At 41.3% G+C, this 18,888-nt stretch overlaps 1 protein-coding gene across 3 annotated transcripts in view; it reads left to right on the top strand.

Moving 5' to 3' along the window:
• The first annotated feature begins 520 nt into the window (after positions 1–520).
• TMEM117 (transmembrane protein 117) overlaps positions 521–18,888 on the top strand; it is a 487,728-nt gene continuing 469,360 nt past the window's right edge. Inside the window, exons 1-2 of one of the 3 annotated variants that reach the window (XM_039253287.1) lie at positions 521–789; positions 11,083–11,387. In XM_039253287.1, coding sequence (XP_039109218.1) covers positions 11,111–11,387 — 277 coding nt within the window. In that variant the 5' untranslated portion in view covers positions 521–789; positions 11,083–11,110. Of the gene's footprint in view, positions 790–871; positions 976–11,082; positions 11,388–18,888 lie in introns of those variants that run through there. The other 2 variants (XM_039253289.1, XM_039253290.1) reach the window with 2 other exon arrangements.

The following is an 18,888-nucleotide window of genomic DNA, read 5'->3' as shown; positions in this document are numbered from 1 at the left end:
TGTGTGACTATATTTGCGTGGGGGTGTGCCAGACCGGACAGGCTGGAAAGTAAGTGTAAGACTTCTCATATCCTCCCAGGCTGTCTCTCCCCACCCCACCTCCACACCACCCATTGGCAAGAGCAGAAAGGATGCTCTATGACCTGAGACTGCATTAGAAAGTTTGCAGTTCTTTGAGGCTATTCCACCTGGGAACCTCATTGGTTCCCTGCAGGATGGTGGATTTTACAAGAAGTCTGCGGATTCCCCCAGGACGGAGGGACTGCTGCTGACACGCTAGGCTGAAGCCAGCCGCCCCCCCCCGTCTCCCCCCCCCCCCGGTCTCCCCCGCTTCCCAAGTGGTCCCGGGTCTGCAGCCGCCTGCTCTGCAGAGGCGGGCCCGGCCGGGGCGGGCTCGGCGCGGCGCGCGCGGCCCGCGGGCTGGAGTCGGCCCGCGGCGCAGGCAGGAGGGGAGGGAGCGGGAGGGCGGGGGCGGCGGGAGGCCATGCCTCCAGCTGCGGAGGCTGCCGAACAGCTGGAGCCATCGCGGTCACCTGCGCGGCGCCGTCGCCCTTGCGCCCCGGCTGCCCGGCCCGCGGCCGGCGGACTTTGCGGAGGGCGCCCGGCGTAGGCGGCGGCGGCGGCGAGTGTGGGCCGAGCCGGTATTTATAGCTCGGTGACAGCAGCGGCGGCAGAGACGCCGCCGGCCCGTCTCGCCGCGCTTCCCAGCGAGGCCGCCGGCGCGCGGAGGGCTGTGCTCGCCCGGCTCTCCCGCGTTGCAGACGCCCCGCGCCCGCGCGGCCCCAGCCGGTGAGTACGCGGGCCCGGGCGCTGGGCGCGCCTCCCCCGCCGCTCGCGCCCGCCGCAGCGGAGCCCTGCTAGCCCGGCCGCCCCCCAGCCCCGGCCCGCGAGCGCGGCAGCGGCCGCGGGCCCCCGGCTCCCCAGTTCCCCCGGCGCCTTTCCTCGTTTCCCGGGGACCGCACTCCAGGAAGCAGGGTACAGTGTCAAGCGTGGCGGGCGGGCGGGGTTGGGGGGGAAGGTGGGGGCGACGGGCGGTAACGAACGCACCGGCCCTTCTGCGAAAGGGCAGTCTAGACTCCTAGGTGGAAGGCTGTCGGTGAGGAACCCTAGAACTCCGGGGCTCCCAGGGTTACCAGGACAGACCTTGAACTTTCCTCGCTTCACTGGTTCCTCGGAGGGGAGCCCTGTGGAAGCCCTCCGTAATTGCTAATTAAATTAACAGGTTGCAGCTTTGGGGCGGTCGCCATAAAGAAGAAAAACAAACGAAACTTGAGTGTTTACTAACTTTATTGTGACTAAAGAAAGCTATTTGGCGATTCCTATTTTTGAAAATGCCATAGGCCCACAAGTGTGGTAGACCCATGTGTGTAACACTTGGGTTACCATTATTCATTCTGCCTTCTGTGGAACAATGAACTCTGTGTGTGTATGTGAGAGAGGGTATTAACATCACAGGCTTGTTTTAGTATTTGTGTGTCTAATGAACCAAAAAAAAAAAAAGTATACTAAGTAAATATATTTACCCCTCATTATAAATGACCTATCGTTTGAAATCCATAGAAGAACTTCTAAGATTTCAGGGTTTAGTTTTGCCTTCAGAAGAAAGTACTTCCAATTTATTGAATATAAAGAGTAGTAGAATCTCTGTAAGAAGGCTTTTTGTTGTAAAGTTTCGAATTTTTTACTATGCCTACACTTTCGAATCCCCTACCCCCACCCCCGGATCTATGTAGTTTAAAAGTAATTATGGATTTTGAAATTTTGACTCCGGTGTTTATCCCCACCCCCATTCCACCTCCATCTGATCCTTTGCTCAGAAACCAATACTTGTCTATTTTGTTTCATTTGCTGCTTTAAAGTGCTAGCCATTTAAAAAATAATTTCAGATATGAACGAATTATACTTTATTCTTGAACTATGATTTTCTTTGGTGTGTGTTTAGATTCTTTATCATAAACAGATGTTGCTAAAAAGGAGATCTAAGCAATTGTAAAGAATTAATTGATGAATATTTTCCAACTTTATAACATGAAAGTGCTCATGAATACTTTGCCATTTGACTAATTAGAGAGAACCCCAGACCTACTTTGCTTCAGCTTCTCTGTTTTAAAAACTTGCATGGTTTAGAACTTTGTCGTCCCAAAGACTGCAGGATTAGAAGGAGGAAAGAAAATAACTTAAAGGTTGAAAACAATATGAAGAGAAAGTCTAGGAAGTGATTTATGGATGTGATCCTCTAAATTAGCAAGGCTACTACAAATACCATCCTGGATTCTCTGTAAAGCCACTTATGGTGGTTTCATTGATTGACTTAAAAGGTTCCTTTTTATTTAAAAGGCTGTGTGGACTCTTGTATTGGACTAAAAGCAAGAAGTTCTGTTATTATTGCGATTTGTATTTTTAAAACCCGTATTAAGCATTCACATTATGTAGGATGCTGTATGTCATCTCCTCATGCCTGCCTTTTCATCTAACATTTCAAGATAATATACCAAGACCTCAGGGCTGGTCCAGGCAAATGTATATTTAGTTTCTCCATTTTTCTGCCATTTGTCCTTTTATAGACTTGAATATCCCATTATCCAGAATTTGTTCTCTCTGGAGTGGAATCTTCAGTGTTTTTGTTTTGTTTGTTTGTTTGTTTTTTCTTACCTGAGGCTAGTCTATTATCCAATCATGATCCATACTTTTTTTTTTTTCATTCATTAATTCATCAGCAAATATTTGTTGAGTGCCTACTAGGTACAACTTCTCACCTAGTACTTACTGGTTCCTAGGGCCCCTACTTCCTGCCCATTGGAAATTTAGTCTGTACATTATACTTCTCAGTGTAGGGAGTATAGTAGTTTGAGAGTACTGACTTTGGGGTCATATAGAGGTACTTCAGTTGTTTCTACCAATTGGTAGCTGTATGACCTTGGGAAGATGCTAACCTTTCTGAGTCTCCATTTCTTATTGATAAAGCCAAAGGGCTGGTATAAGGACTAATTGAGATACTGAATGAAAAGTACTTGCCTAACGTATAAACAGCACTAAAAAATGTTAATGATTATTGTGTCCACATCTGCTTCAGTGGTGTTCCTCTCAGGGAATGGCAGTCCCGGTCTGGGTCTTGCCGGGCCATGTCCACATCCAATCCAGCACGTAACTGTTGTCAGCTCTTCCATTTAAATGTATCTAGAAGTTCATACATTTCCAATCATCAGGCAGAGTGGCCCTTCTGACACGTAAGTCACGTGTGTCCATCTCCTGCTTCCCATCTCACACAAGGGGAGGTCCACACACATTGGATGGCCTTAAGGCCAGATCAGGAAAAGCCGCATCACAATCGGATGCTCCTCCCAGGCCCCATCTCTGTTCACACTCCCAGGCATCCACGCTCTATCCAGTCACACTAGCTCTTTTACTGTTCCTTAAACGCACTAATCATTCACTCAGCACAGGTTTTTGCAATTTTTTGTTCTCTGTGTCTGGGTCACTCTTTCCTAGCTATCTGCTTGCTTCCTTCCCTTCTTTGAGGTTCTGTCCAAATGTCCTTATAGTGAAGACTACTTTAATTTCTCTCCCTGGTGACATTCCCCAGTAACTTCCTCCGTCAATTTACAGCTTTCTAAAATATTATGTATCTGTTTTCTGTTTAATGTCTGTTTCCCTCAATGAGACTATAAGATGCAAAACAACAGGAATGTTGCCTGTTAGTAACCCTCATGGGTAGGCCAGTGCCTGGCACAAGTAAGCAACTGCTAGATGTTGCACAAATGAATGACAAATGTTGTCAATGGAATTAACAAATCTGGCCTTACCACTTTCTAAATATGATTTTGGACAAGTAGCTTAAGCTTTCTGAGCCTCATTTCAATATTTGTGCAATAAGGATAATATTCATCCTTTACCTTGTAGAGTTGCATTAAAAATCCTTTAACAGTGAGGATAATGTATAAAATCACTCAGTAAATGTAATGTGTAGGTGATATTACCATCATGCTCATTGTTAATGGGAATGACCAAGAGTCATTTGTATTTTAACAGTAGCCTTCAGGGTAGGAAGTACCTCGAAGTGACCAGGCACTTTACAAATGAAATCTCCTTATATCTTCACTACAGTGCACTGAGGGAAGTACTTTTATTGGGATTTTACTGGTGAAGAAATGGAATCTCTGAAGGTTAGGGATTTGCCCAAGGTCTCAGAACTGTAAGTAGCAGGTAGAACTGGACCATACTCCTGGTACCACATCAGGCTGCCCTCTGAAAAACAAATGTTCCTAATTCATTTGAATCATTCTAGTGTCATTCTGATGGTGTGGTGTGGGTCTAGCCCATTAAAAACACTCAGAGGTAAATGTGATATAAATATAGGCTGCTATCTTTATCTTTTAAGGAAATAATATTAAACAATTTAAAACTGTGTCTGCCCTTTGGATGTAGAATTTTATATTGTTTTATTGTTTTCTTAATGTTTATTTGCTTTTGAGAGAGAGAGAGAGAGACAGACAGACAGACAGAGTGCAAGAGGGGGAGGGACAGAGAGAGGGAGACATAGGATCCAAAGCAGACTCCAGGCTCTACAGAGCCCGATGCAGGGCTCCAACTCACAAACTGAGATCATGACCTCTACCGAAGTCAGGCACTTAACCCGACTGAGCCACCTAGGCTCCATGGTATAGAATTTTAAAAGCAATTATCCTAGGGATTAAATGAAATGATTGTAAACAGTGTTCTGTGAACTGTAAAGGACTTTACATACAGTATATAATACTATCTTAGAACTAGGTAATTGAGGAAAATGGGCTTTTCTTTGTCTTGTAAACTTTAACTTTGTCTTGTACTAATACAGCCAAGAACGGCCCAAAGTATGTGCATACCACAAAAAGTAAAGTACTGGAAGTCTTTTTAAAAAATATTTTTCAAGAAATTGGGTTCAAGGTACTGGGCTAAGGTTCACATTCTTGGCTCAGTCATCTTTTCAAAACCCTTTAATAAGTGCTTAGAGAGGGTCCAGGTGAATTTTCAGACATAAATACTAAGGAGCTTCACAAAATTTGGAGAGATTCTTTTTTATTTTATACTAGTGTGCTCCAGAATGGAAATGCTCTATGCATGTTACCTGGTTAGGTATGACTAGGTACTGAGACCTGCATTACCAGGGCTGTGCACTCCATGTCCTCTACTTGGCTAGTAGTATTGTCTTTTGTAGAGTGTGTCAGTTCAAGGACTTTTCCAGATGCATCCATAAATTAAAAAAATTTTTTTTTAACATTCATTTTTGAGAGACAGAGCACAAGTGGGAGAGGGGAAGAGAGAGAGGGAGGCACAGAATCTGAAGCAGGCTTTAGGCTCTGAGCTGTCAGCACAGAGCCCGACTTGGGGCTTGAACTCGTAAACCTTGAGATCATGACCTCAGCTGAAGTCGGCTGCCCAACCTACTGAGCTGCTCAGGTTCCCCTAAAAATTTTTTTAATGTTTATTTTTGAGAGAGCGAGCGAACGAGCAGAGGAAGGGCAGAGAGAGAAGAAGACACATAATCCAAAGCAGGTTGCAGGCTGAGCTGTCAGCACAGAGCCTGATTTGGGGCTCGAACTCATGAGCTTGAGATCATGACCTGAGCTGAAGTCAGATGCTTAACCGACTGAGCCACCCAGGTGCCCCAGTTTTTAAAAATGTAAGTCCATCTTAATCGGACTTGTCATTATGCAAGAACTGTTGCCGGAGCCAGGGTCCCTGCTGAGAAAAATGAAATCTGCCCCCCTGAAAACTTGTGTTTTCCTTTATTTGTAAAGACCCTAGTAAGTAACGGAGGCAGGATACTCTGGTTCACTCAGATTATCACACCAGTTCTTACGGCATCTATTTTGCTGTAGTCCAGGACCTGATTATCTTTTACTTCAACTGTTGAAATTTAATTTCAACTTAATTTCTATAAACTTAATTTCCCCACTTTTGTTATACCTCCTACCAAGTTTTCATTATCTAGGCTGATAGAGAAACCTTTCCCAAATTCTACTCTAGTCAGTTATATCACTCTTCAGTGCTGAAACTTTTCATTCTCTGGTCTCTATTCAGTAAAATATACAACACTTTTGTGTATCTTCCTTGAATTGGCCCCAAATTATCCTTACCTCTCACAAGATGCCCTCAAGCAGTCTGTGCTCCAGCAACAAAGAACTACAGATGCACCTTTAGACCAGAAAGTTTCTTCTCTGACTTTGCTCAGTGTCCTTACAACTTGAGTATCCTTACCTCTTTTGCATTTTTCCTTTGAGTTCCTCTCCATTCTTAACCTTTAGATCAGGCTTGTAGTAAATGCCTGTAAATCCAGTACTTGTAGTCAAATGTATGGGATTCCTAATATCTACTATAAACATTAGTCCATCTGGAGTTGGAAACCATGACTGAAGGCCTGTGGATTATCAGACTGTGTGAAAAGTTCCAGCCTGTAGTTAACCAATGTTTTCAACCACTGCTGTATGTGGAAAAGCAGAGGCTTCCAAGATATTGGCAGCGATGGCTACCTAATGATGTCATTACTTACAAAAGAGAAGTGAATGGTGTGGATTAATGTAGCTCTCAGCGATACAGTGCTCTTTGTAGGTATAGTTGGAAAACTCACAGAATGAGCATCAGTGATGCATTGCATTGCATTGCAGAAGAACAGTCAGATTAACTCAACTACTTACACTTGATGCTTAGAGAAGAACAAAATTCAAGCAATCCTGTAGTCAGTCACATGACCCCAGTTCTTTCTGATCATGCTAGCCAGGTCCACTGGAATAATATTAGTAGACTCATTCATCCTAGATGTACTGTGAATCTTTGATATCACACAGACTCATTATCAGAAACTTCCTAACCAATGTGTAATGGGCAGAATTTTGGAATTTATCCCTTTACATGGGAAGGCTTGGTATAGAGTGTTAATGACAAGTGGCTTGGATTTGAATCCTGGTTTTGGCACAGACCCATTTTGTTGTTTGGTACACATTACAAATTCATAGGTCTCCCATTCAAAATCTATAAAATAAGAGTATTTCCTTCATTGGGCTGCTATGCAATTTAAATAAAATTTGTAAAGCTCATTAGCTTAGTGTCATATATGGTTAGGTACTCAGTGTTAGCCTTAGTGGTTAATGATGATAACACAGAACTCATCTAAAATGAGATGTTGGGTGGGATCAGTGCTGAGTCAGTGTGGCAATTTTTGGGTTCCAGTGCTTTTTTCTCCTTTCTTGTGTTAGTGGATGCTAATGGCAGGCTTCTCTGTCTCTCATCTTGCCTAAGCAATGAGGAGGCTTTTATTTCTAACTATACCACTCACCTCTTCCAGTAGATGTCCATTGACTGCCCACTTTGAGCCCAGCCCTGTGCTGTGCCCTTCCCTGAGAACCTTATGACCCAGTGAGGGAGAACACATAAGCTGATAATCGCACTATAAAATACTAAGACCTAAGATGAATCACAATTATTTAAGCTAAAAGCTCAGCTATGGTGGCAGAATTGAATTTAAAAAACTACAAGGGTTTGTAGACCATGTATACTGGGTAGCATAGTCAGTTTGAACCATCTCAATCCTGGATTATTAGCATTAGAGTCACTGAATGATCTTACTGCTTTATGTGAACTGCAGAAGTGAAAACAGTTTTGCTGCTTTGCATACCTGGTACCTGAGGCTGAGATGACTAAGCAGGCTTTGGGTGACCTTGTGGATGAAGTCAGGAAGTGGGGATAAGTAGAAGTTTCATTCAAGTTATTATGTAGGTTTTTAAATTTGGGGCCCCCTGGAAGACATCACTTCAGCTTTGGCATATGACGCAAGAATGAATATCAGCCATGTTTAGCATAAAACAGACCAGGAATTCAGCTGGTATCTGAGTCACTGAATCTGTTTGTGGCAATAAAGACTAGCCTGCAGACCTGATAGGAAATACTTTATTGGAAGAAACACTTCCAGCTTTATGATACATTAGAGAGATCAAGGGCTAGGAATGGATTTGGGCTCAGATGCTGACTCTCCACATACTGGATAGGTTAGTTAGATAGGCAGCAACTACACTGAACCTCTGCTTACCTGTAGCATGGAGGTGATGGTACCATTCACAGCATGCCTGTGAGAATTCACATCAACAAATACAGGATTGTTGCTCAACTCTATAGTTCTCTGTCTTGAAGCAATATAAATACTGGGGAGGAACAGCTGTCTCCCCAATTTTTTGAATGTTCTAATTCATTGTGGGCATGTGGACATTACATAGCTCATAAAACAAGATTCTGAAGTTAAAAACAACAACACTAAAATAAGTGTATGTATCATAAAGCTGAAAGCAACTAGAAACCTGCTAACTTCTTAAAGGTACTCCTGTCCTGTTCTGTTGGGCATGTAGTAATGAGTCCTGCTTTAAGACCCATTGGCCTTGAGATGATTTCTATGTATTCTCATGATAGTGGTCTTTAGACATGTCTAAACATGTTGCATGAAATTGAATTAACAACTCATTCTGGCATCCTTGCATACTCAATATCATGAAAATGCATGATGCTCATTTTTGTTCACCACTTTGCCCTCTTTGGTGTGAGAAGCAACTACTGCTGTACTTAGGGGGTAATGAACCTTACATTAGAAAAAAAATCTTGGGGCACCTGGGTGTCTCAGTCGGTTAAGCATCGACTTCCACTCAGGTCATGATCTTGCAGTTTGTGAATTAGAGGGCTGGGTCAGGCTCTGAGCTGTCGGCACAGAACCTGCTTCAGATTCTGTGTCTTCCTCTCTGCCCCTCTCCCACTCCCACTCTCAAAAATAAACATTAAAAAAATTAACAGAAAAGAAAGGAAAGAAAAAAAATCCTTCAGTCACTATTCCTAAGTTATCTGAGCTGCAGCCCCTGGGAACAGATATTTCAGAGTATTCACAGAGATCACAAGGGACTTGAAATTGCTTAGGAGGCACAGAGACTATTTGTCTTGCTGAGTAATATTGCCAATCCTTTTGTGTGTTTACATTGCTTTGCTAAAATAGTTAAGACAAGTCTTCATTAGATTATGGGTTTAATTGATATCCATCACTCCAGACTGTTGGACGGGGACTTGGGAGGTTGGGAGCCTCTTCTCAGGTCTTCCATTGACTTAGAGCTACTTCAGGCTCATGGCTTGATCTTTGTGCTTTTAGCCATGTGGAAATGAGAATACTTGTCAATGGGAAATTTATTAATTTACCAAAGTGCTCAGGATTTGTGAAGGATTCTTTCACTTACATATATTTTGCCTGGGTTATAGAAGTATATTCTATAGAGTTAATATAATCATCTCTAGAGAAGAATGTGTCTCCAGAAAGCGTTCAAGGGCTGACATACCTGGGGCTGGGCAGGTGTCTTTCTAAGACCGTGGAAATGCCTGGAAATGACTGGGTTGCCTGCAGGAGATGCCGATTCAGTCCTACAGTCAATTTCAGGGGCTCAGATCAGAGTTCTTCTGGCCGACTTTGGGCAAGTTACATAATCTATGTGAGCCTCAGTTCCCTCCCTGTAAAATAAAGCAGTGGGCATGATAATGACAGTATTTCAGAAGGTTGTTATGATAAAAATAAGGTAATGTTGCACATAGACATCTAGATGTCTATAGACATAGAGCCTAGATGTCATATGCTGTAGGCTTTGTGAGGGTCCCGTTTTTCCTCCCCATCCTAAACAAATTGAGAAAGAAGAAAAAAGAATTGGCAGATTTCAGTGACATTACTACCTTTATTGCTATGTTTAATCTCGGCTTTTATTCAGCTTTGTTGCTGAAAACATAAGAGATCTAGCTTAGTTGGAGCACCGGATGAGTTCACCAAAACCACATCCCAAAATTGGCTAGACTTAATTACAACCAGTCACAGCCTTGGCGAACCGAACACAGGCTTGTGTCCTTTATAGGCAAGCTGCCTCCCAAAAAGGAAAGAGGACCTGAGCGAGACTTTGGGAGTGGGGTCTTCACATCAGAATTTTAAGAAAGCTCTTTACTCTCAATGCACCTCCAGGTGAGGACCTACAGCTACAGGCATATTATGTATTTTTCAATGCCTCTGTTGCCTTTCCAAATGCCTAGATTAGGCATTCTTGCCTTCTTCACTGGGGAAAAAAGTCCTACTAATCAGTACTCCAACCCTGAACTTGGTTATGTCCTCTGTGCAGTGTTCTCCTTTTTCCTCACTTCCCACAAGCAGAACTGCCCAGTCCCTCCTGCATGTAACTACTGTACTATAGACTTAGCTGTTTTCTAAAACTTATTCTGTGTTGAAATTATTTGAAAACTAGACTATGAACCTTTTTATAAAAGTCCATATACAGCATACAGGAAAAGGTCCCCAAATTATTAAGGGATCCTGCTAAGGAGAGGGATTGGGCAGAGGAGGATGTTTAATTTTTGTTCTTATGTGCTCAGTTTACTTCTACATTGCTTTCATTTTTTAAAGGACTCTGTATTATGATTGTAACCTAAAAATAGTAATCTGAAAGAGGAAAAGCATTGTGTTGTGTTTTTGCTCTGCATTTCCTCCTGAGGTGACCTCTGCAGGTCACCTCCGTCATCACCCCGATTTTGGACAGTCTTCTGCCCTCTCACGTCCTTTCTCCCCTGCTCTTCTATTCTCTTATTCTCCTTCTTTCCCACATCCCGCATGTGGTCAGAGGTGTGATTAGATGGCGGCGAAAGGACAATATTTACTTTCCTCCATCTTGGACTTGTCTTGGGGTCATGAGAGGAGCAGGTAGCATCTTTAAAAGCATTTTTAAAAATTTTTTATTTTTATTTTATGACAGAGAGAGAGAGAGAGCACAAGAGTGAGCAAGCTGGGGAGGGGCAGAGATAGAGGGAGACCCAGAATCTGAAGCAGGCTCTGCACTGTCAGAGCAGGGCTTAATCTCACTAACTGTGAGATTGTGACCTGAGCCGCAATCAGGAGTTGGACGTTTAACGGACTGAACCATCCAGGAGCCCCTGGTGGCACCTTTTCTAAATATGGCTTCATTGAACTGTTACAAATCAGAACAGATAATAGGAAGAGAGAGACTGTTTGTTCTCCTGCTGTAACCCTATGTATCTTTTCTTACACAGGTAAACAACGGAATTGAAGTTCTGAAGGATGGGTAAAGACTTCCGTTATTATTTCCAGCATCCCTGGTCTCGCTTGATCGTGGCTTACTTGGTGATCTTCTTTAACTTCTTAATATTTGCTGAGGACCCAGTTTCTCATAGCCAAACAGAAGCCAATGTTATTGTTGTTGGAAACTGTTTTTCATTTGTAACAAATAAATACCCTAGAGGAGTTGGCTGGAGGATTCTGAAGGTGCTTCTATGGCTACTTGCCATTCTCATAGGACTCATAGCTGGCAAATTTCTGTTCCATCAGCGTTTGTTTGGTAAGTACCCATGAAACATAAGGTTGCTAATGATTGAATTCTATGCTTCAAGAGAGAGCCCTGTTATTTCTAAATGCCAATTTACGATGCATTTTAGTGTGCCCTCCAGCCTTAATTTGCCATGCGCTGTGGTAGCCGGGTTCTGCCACTGTTCGCTGTCCAACGCTGTACTTTCCTGTGGCCTAAGGAAAATTAACATGACGTACAATTAGTACTAAACTTAATTTCAAAGAATGTCTTTAGAGCCTAAATTAATGTGTGTGTCATCTTATTTAGAGAAGGCATGAGAATAGCTCTTTTCTCATAAACAGTACCTAAGTATGTTATCGTAAAGAGTTTGCCTTCATGTCACACCACGTGTTCATTAAAGTAACATAAACATTGCTCATATATTTACATATATTATTCACTCTGGGAATTAGAATGGTAACTCTAACTTTTTACCATTTTCTCCCCCCCCTTTTATTTTGTTTGAACATTGGCTTTAGGATGTTTATCTGAGCCTATTCAACCAAAGTATATTAGCACAGAATCCCTTGATAGTAAGCAATAGCCAAAGACAAAGACACTAAAATAGTTTAAGCTAAGGAAAGGTAATTTACTGTAAGGGTACTGAACTATTTTGCAAAGATCAAGAATCATTTTGGTAATTGGGATAAATGAAACCAGGGCTTGAATTCTATAAGGATATTCTTTGTTACAGTTTCTCTAACATATCTATTTTATTGTGTTCATACTGAAGATCAGTTTACATCTACTCAGAGAGACTGGCCTAACTCTCTTGGTTCTAAGTTTAAACTCTCAGAAAAGAGCCTGATGTTGACCTAGTTTGGGTGTATTTTTCTCCTTTTGCCTAATTGATTTTGGTCAGGAGTTGGGTGGTATTTATCCAACAAATAGTCATTGATCACTTATTACATGCCAGGAACTATTCTAGAGAGTGAATCAAAAAAGTAGGAACTATGCCCTTATAACAACTTACATCCTGTAGGAGGGAGAAAGACAGAAAACGAATGTGTAATATGCAGAGAGGTGGTAAGTGCTATTGGGAAAAGAAAGTTTTAAAGGCTGCTCGGCCATTTAGGAAGAGAACTTAATAATAAAACATTGAATTTAGTAATTATAAGATCATAGTTGACACAGTGTGGGTATTTTCAGTTTAAAAGTTTGGTTAGAAACAGATTACAGTGGTTTCAGGAAAAAACAAATTGGGACACACACATAGTGTTACTTCTATATTCTCAATCTCTACTCCTTAAACTGTTGTTATCTGTTTCCATTACATACATTTATAAAATGTACATGTTTTATATGTATTATACATGTACATTGTTTCAAGAAGTTTGGTGAGGAAATGAAAGGAGATAGGAAGTAGCTAAAAATGGAAGAAGGACTAAGGAAAGATTGTATTGTTGGTGGTGGGTGGTGTTGGTTTTGAAGAGTAAGATTCATTCATCTGCTTGTCATTTTGGGGGAAAGAGCTAGATTGAAGTGAAGATAAAGACAGAGAAGGAGAGCAACTCTGAAAGCTTCTTTGCTTTGTGACTCAGGACACAGGTAGAAATAATGGCCTTAGTGGGGACAGGAGGAGAGACCCCATTTCCTCAGAAATTTTCATGAGAGAGAAGGTTTGATGTTCTGATAGGTCCATTGGAGTAGAGGAGTAGAGAGGTAAGTGGGCTACCACCTGATGATCTCTGTTTGACTATGAGCAAGGAAGAGCTAAAGATAAAAGGCTGAATGATTTTTAAAAGGTGGGATGATGCAGGAGGTTTAATAAAGTGGTTAAGGTTTGGAACAGCTGACTGTAGGTAATGTTGATGTCACCTACCTAGGAACAAATAAAAGGGTTACTGATGATCAGTGAGGCCTGTTGGGGTTAACCACTATAAACTGGAATGACATCAATCTGAACTGCTAAGCGTTTTTCGTTATAAGAGCTCAATCACCTGGAACAGAATTTGAGAGTGATTCATCTGGGTGGGGACTGCTCAGGCTTGCTGCGCTGAAAACAAAGGATGCAAAATAAATGGCGGGTTCTAATAAAAGTTATTGTTTTGATTAACGGGGGTCTGGCTGGGCATGGAAAGGAGATAAGAAAGATTGATGGTGTGGGAGAAGCGGGCGGAGGCTGGAAGATTGGGTGAAACTGAGCAGGTGAAATGGAAGTAAGAAGAGGGAAAGGATTTATGGGTGTGGTGAGATGCCATGTTGTAACAGAAGTACAGCCAGTCTTGAGTGGTGATTCCCAGCTAGGGCATGGCCTTTATGAGAGCCAAAGTAAAGTACAGAGACAGACGGGTCATGAGAGAGAGGGTATCTAGGAACTGGGTGTTAGTTGGGCCATCTACCAGACATTGGACAAGCATGGTGCTGTGGTAACATTTACAAGGATGGAAGAGGTTAGAGGTGGGTGTGAGTGGGAGGGGGTCAGTTCCCAAAAATGGGTGAGGAGTGCTGGAAGACCAAACAATAGATATCTGTTACAGACAATGACGGGGTGTGTTTGTAATCTGTTCAGGAAATTTTCTCCTCGTAGAAAGGTAAGGCAAACTTAGATAAAATATTCAGTTTGGAGAAAAGTTATCTACCTATATTCAGATTGATGGAGAATTGTACAGTCAGGGTCATAGTATTAATGAGACCAGATCATCTGGTTCTGTAATTTCTACCTTTTGTTAAGTTATTTTATTATAAAATCTTGTGTTTTATACTAAAATCACCTTACATTAATGGCTTACTTTTTAATTCTCCCGTTGATATAAATAATTTAGCCGTGAAAAGTTGCTCTAGATTTTGCTCTGGATTTTTTGGTATGTTGAGTACAATTATTTTGAGATAGTGCAAAAGTGTACCCCAATTTTTTTTTATTTGCTTACTATAGGAAAGAGTCTATAATGTAGTTAGCTTTATGACTTCTATTTGGCAGTTTCCTTTTTCTTTTTTTTTTTTTTTTTTTTTACTAAAAATCTATGAAATTATATGAGGTATTAGAGAAGGAATGATAGCCTTTGGCACATTGTGGTGATAAGTGGAATGATAACTGGACTCTTGATTGAATTTTTGAATGAACTCCAAACTCGTCTTCTCCTTCTGTCTCTCTGCCTCTCCCTTCATAACCATTATTTCCTCCTTCATTCACAAAATGGTAATTATCTGGGCACCTTGGTGGCTCAGTTGGTTAAGCGTCTGACTTCGGCTCAGGTCGTGATCTTGTGGTTCGTGGGTTCGAGCCCCGTGCCGGGCTCTGTGCTGACAGCTCAGAGCCTGGAACCCGCTTCGGATTCTGTGTCTCCCTCTCTCTCTGCCCCTCCCCTGCTTGTGTGCCCTCTCTCTCTCAAAAAGGAGTAAACATTTAAAAAGTTATAAAAAACAAAAACCAAATGGTAATCATTTGCTCCTAATAGTTCTGCTCTTCTCCAGGTAATTCTGGAATTTTCTACTGGAATAATTTTTCTACATGGCTAGATGGCTCCTATTACCTACAAAATAAAATCTAAACTCCTTTGATTGATATCCAAAGCTCTTGATCTTCTGCATGACTTCAGACCTGGTCTCTGGACATTCCACACTGTACAGAATTACCTACAGGTTCTCAAATCTCTCCTGCATGTGTGCCTTTGCCTACGTGCCCTGCCCCACCCTGCCCTTGGGCACCACACTCATCCCCTTCTTATTAACTTGGTTGCTTTCTCTTTTTCCTTTACATCCGAGTTTAAGCATGATCTCTGTGACGCTTTCTCTGACTCCCTCCTGTCAGATGTTGTCTTCCCTCCAGCTCCCACTTGTGTCTGCTTGCAGCAAGGAACGTGCAGCAGGGTGCTGAGGAACTGACAGCCACAGGGCGTGAGGGAAAAGAATCCAAAATGTAACGCAGCACGAGCGTTGTTCTCCTTGGCTTGGAATGTGATCGGTGTGTCCCCCCTGGTTTCCAGATAACTAGCATTTCTACCTAGTTCATTTTTTTTAAGAGGCCATATTTAAACCTTTAACAGTTTGCAGATGCAAGCTTGTGGTAGGTGGTGGTGATGGTGGTGAGAGTGTTTATGTGGGGAGGAGTGGGATCGGTAATGGCAAGCACAGAAATTCTTGTTCCAGAAATTGGAATGGTTTACAAAATAACCTGAATCCTTTTGTGAGATCAGTTAAACAGTTTCTTTCTTTTTGTTAATTCTCTTATGAAATGCCAAGTAAGAATATTGATAGAATGCCACTATTCCTTTCACTGTTCCTTTCATTTCATTAACTTGTGAATCTTCCCTCACTTATTTTCTTATGGAAAATCTCTTCTTAGTACCCTCTGAGAGGACGATACCATATGACCAATTTAAAGCATGCGTGAGGAACAGTGATAATTCTCTGAGTACATAATTTAATCTAGTTGTTATGAATTTTATTTCTATGAGGTATAAAAATTATTATTTTGTGGCTCTTTAGTTAGCAGCATGAAGCCTCCTCATGATTTATCATTTGTAATGGGAATTGTCCCAAACAAAAGTGGTCACTCTTGCAAGTTGGAAATTGCATGTTATCAGAGACACAAATGATTAAATGCATTTTAAATTACCCCCCTCTCACCTTTACTGTATTGTTGGAATAACATGAGAGAGTTGGGTTTCCTACTCAGCAGTAAATTTTATGATTTCATACTGGTCACAAATCCCAGATTTCCCAAATGTGGAAAATAAGGTAAGAGCACAGAGGAAATCACAATTGATACACTTCAGAAAAACTTCTTTAGGTTTTTAGATTTAGCACTGAATCTTTTTGAGGTGAGTATTATATTTGGATTTATGAAAACTGAATTCTGTTGGAATACTCTCCCAATGCCTCTCTTTTATATTTGTGTGGATAATTACACTGTTTAAAAAATAAGCATCCTAGCCTTTTGAAGAATTAAACATTATACATTGGAGAAATCCACAAATAGAGAAATCCAAAGACTTCTAATGATAGCACTTATATTTCTGATGATAAGACTTATTATAAAGAAATAAGCTTATTCAAGAAATCATTTTTTTTCCAAGACAGAAGTGAAATGATTTACCAAAACATATATGCTTAATACAAATAAGAATGGAAAATGAAGGCCACAGAAAAGGAGAATTAGATATATTTTGGTTTTGTGAGGTTTGTTACCTTGTTGATTTTAAGCTTTCTTGGACCCTGGGCCAAAGGAGAAATGTGATATATAGCTTTGGATACCAGAAATGATGAATATTGCAAGTTTCACAGGGGAATCTTTGCACTAAATATTGGAGTTTCCTTGCCCTAAGTACTGGTCAAGAATTTTCTTTTTTCTTTGGCTTGTATGGGAGGCACTGAGGAGTGAAGTTGCAAAGGCAGAAATGGATTTCACATTCTTGTATCTTAAAGCAAACTTTCATAAAAGTTTAGAGTGTAACTTAAGCATGAGAGCAGCTCTGTGCTTTTTTTATACTCTGAAAGTAATTCTGTGGCGGGCAGAGTGATGAGGATCTAAATATTGCCTTCTAATTGATACCTTTATCTAATCGGATACCTTTATCCGAGGATGAATCTTAGGACCTCAAGATTGTGACAAATGTCTTTTTCAAACAAACTGCTCCTGCTATTTGTCTTCCCCATTTTCCTTTTGTTTTCTAACATGTGTAAAGAGCCTCTATCAGTTGTAGTTTTCTTCTTAACATGGATGGAGGGCAGGCTGAGTCAGAACGAGTTGACAGGAATATGAAACTGATTCTGAACCTGTTAATATTGCACAGCTCCTTTGTAAAAACATACATATTTGTGCATATGGTTATTTGTATAATTGCTTCATTAATGTCTGGTTTCCTAGCTATACCACAAGCCTCATGAAGGCAGGGATTAGGTCGTGTTGCTTATCATTCAATCCTCAGTGCCTAAAACAATGCCTGGAACATGGTAGCATTTGATAAATTTGGATGACTACATAAATTAATGTTCCTTGGTTTTTTACATGTTGCCTTTGCCATTGTCTTTTTATTGTAAGCTCGAGAAGGGTATTCATTTGTTCATTCATAAAATATGAGACGTGGTCTCTGCTCTCAAGGAATTTAAAATCTGGTTAAAGAGAGAGGATACATATGCATGAAAAATTAATTACTCTGATAATACAAGGAAGTGCATATCAAGTATCAAATGAATAGTCCAGACTGTGAATGTTGTGGGAATTCAAGAAGGAGATAAGGGTGGGTCAGTAAGGCAAAAGAAAGCTTTGCTGCCAGTGTGGGATCTGAGTTCAGTCTGAAGCATGAGTGGGAGGAAAATAGTCAGATCTGATGCAAAGAATTCATTACAGATTTCAGGTCATGGGGTAGATGGTGTCAGCCGAAGAGACGACAACAACTTAGCTTTTTATGGAGTTGGGAAAAACTGAGGAAGTTGTGCTCATTTTGAAGGGAGTGAAAAGTTTGCATTAAAAGAGAGCAGGAGATGGTAGAAAGGTAGGCTGAGTCTAAATTCTTTGGTCTTTAAGTGCCAGTCTCATATTTTGGACCTTATTTCTTCCATTGTGGTATTTGAATTAAAAAAAAAAAAGTATTTGAATAAGATGGGAGACAATGACAAGATTCTCTTGAGTCAGAATGAAGCAGAATCTAGTGGGAATCAGAGAAGGACAGGTTAGGGAAGTAGAAAGGGAAGGAGGGAAGTATTTTTGGAGTCTCTTGCAACCCTTCAGGCCACTCTTGAATAGGGGTGGGACCATGGGCAGAAAGATGGGGACATGTGGAACCTTATGGAACTTCAACCATTGATGGGATATGAGGAGGTGAGAGTAAGAGTGAAGTCCCAGGTAACTAGGAAATTGAGTGGGTGACTAAAAGAGTGGTCATCTTATTAAAAAAAAAAAAAGAAAACGTCAGTCAGTAGGAGAAGCTAGTTAGAGAAGATAATGAGTTTAGTAAACGGTGGGTTTAGGAAATGAGAACACAGACAGTGGACCATTTACCTTGAATAGTGCTCAGAACAGCACAGTGTGGGTTTACTGAACTGAATCCAGGCACACCATTTCTTATCCAAATCTTGAGACGAGATGTGTTTCAGAATTCAGCGCATGCGCCTATAGTTGGGAGCTCAGCCTATGGGGCTGAGGAAATAACTCTGTTACCAAACACATTGGCATAACCGTAGCTGGATTATATACTTATTCACATGAAATAGTGTGAATAAAGACTATAAACAGCCTCAAGTCAGTTCGGACGAGGCTTTGCTGCTAAGTGAATTCAGGTTTGGTCACGTCTTGCCAACAAATCAGTTACAAAGATCAGAGTCTTGGGATTTCAGAATTACAGGAAGTGGATAATGGACCTACACTTGACTATAAGCAACATTTCATACACATGTTTGGTTTCTCCAAGATACCCCTCAGCATAGAAACTATGATGTTTTTAGAAGCCGGTGATTAAAAAAAGAGAGAGGCGGGGTTTTGACTGAGATCTAGGGATCTCTAAAAGAAGAATCCATGTTGAAAGTGTATTTTTCTTGCGTTTATAGTCTG

The sequence above is a fragment of the Hyaena hyaena genome, unplaced genomic scaffold, assembly GCF_003009895.1.
Source record: "Hyaena hyaena isolate Hyena2069 unplaced genomic scaffold, ASM300989v1 scaffold_445, whole genome shotgun sequence".
Lineage (NCBI taxonomy): Eukaryota > Metazoa > Chordata > Mammalia > Carnivora > Hyaenidae > Hyaena > Hyaena hyaena.
This window is presented reverse-complemented; position numbering and strand designations above follow the sequence as displayed.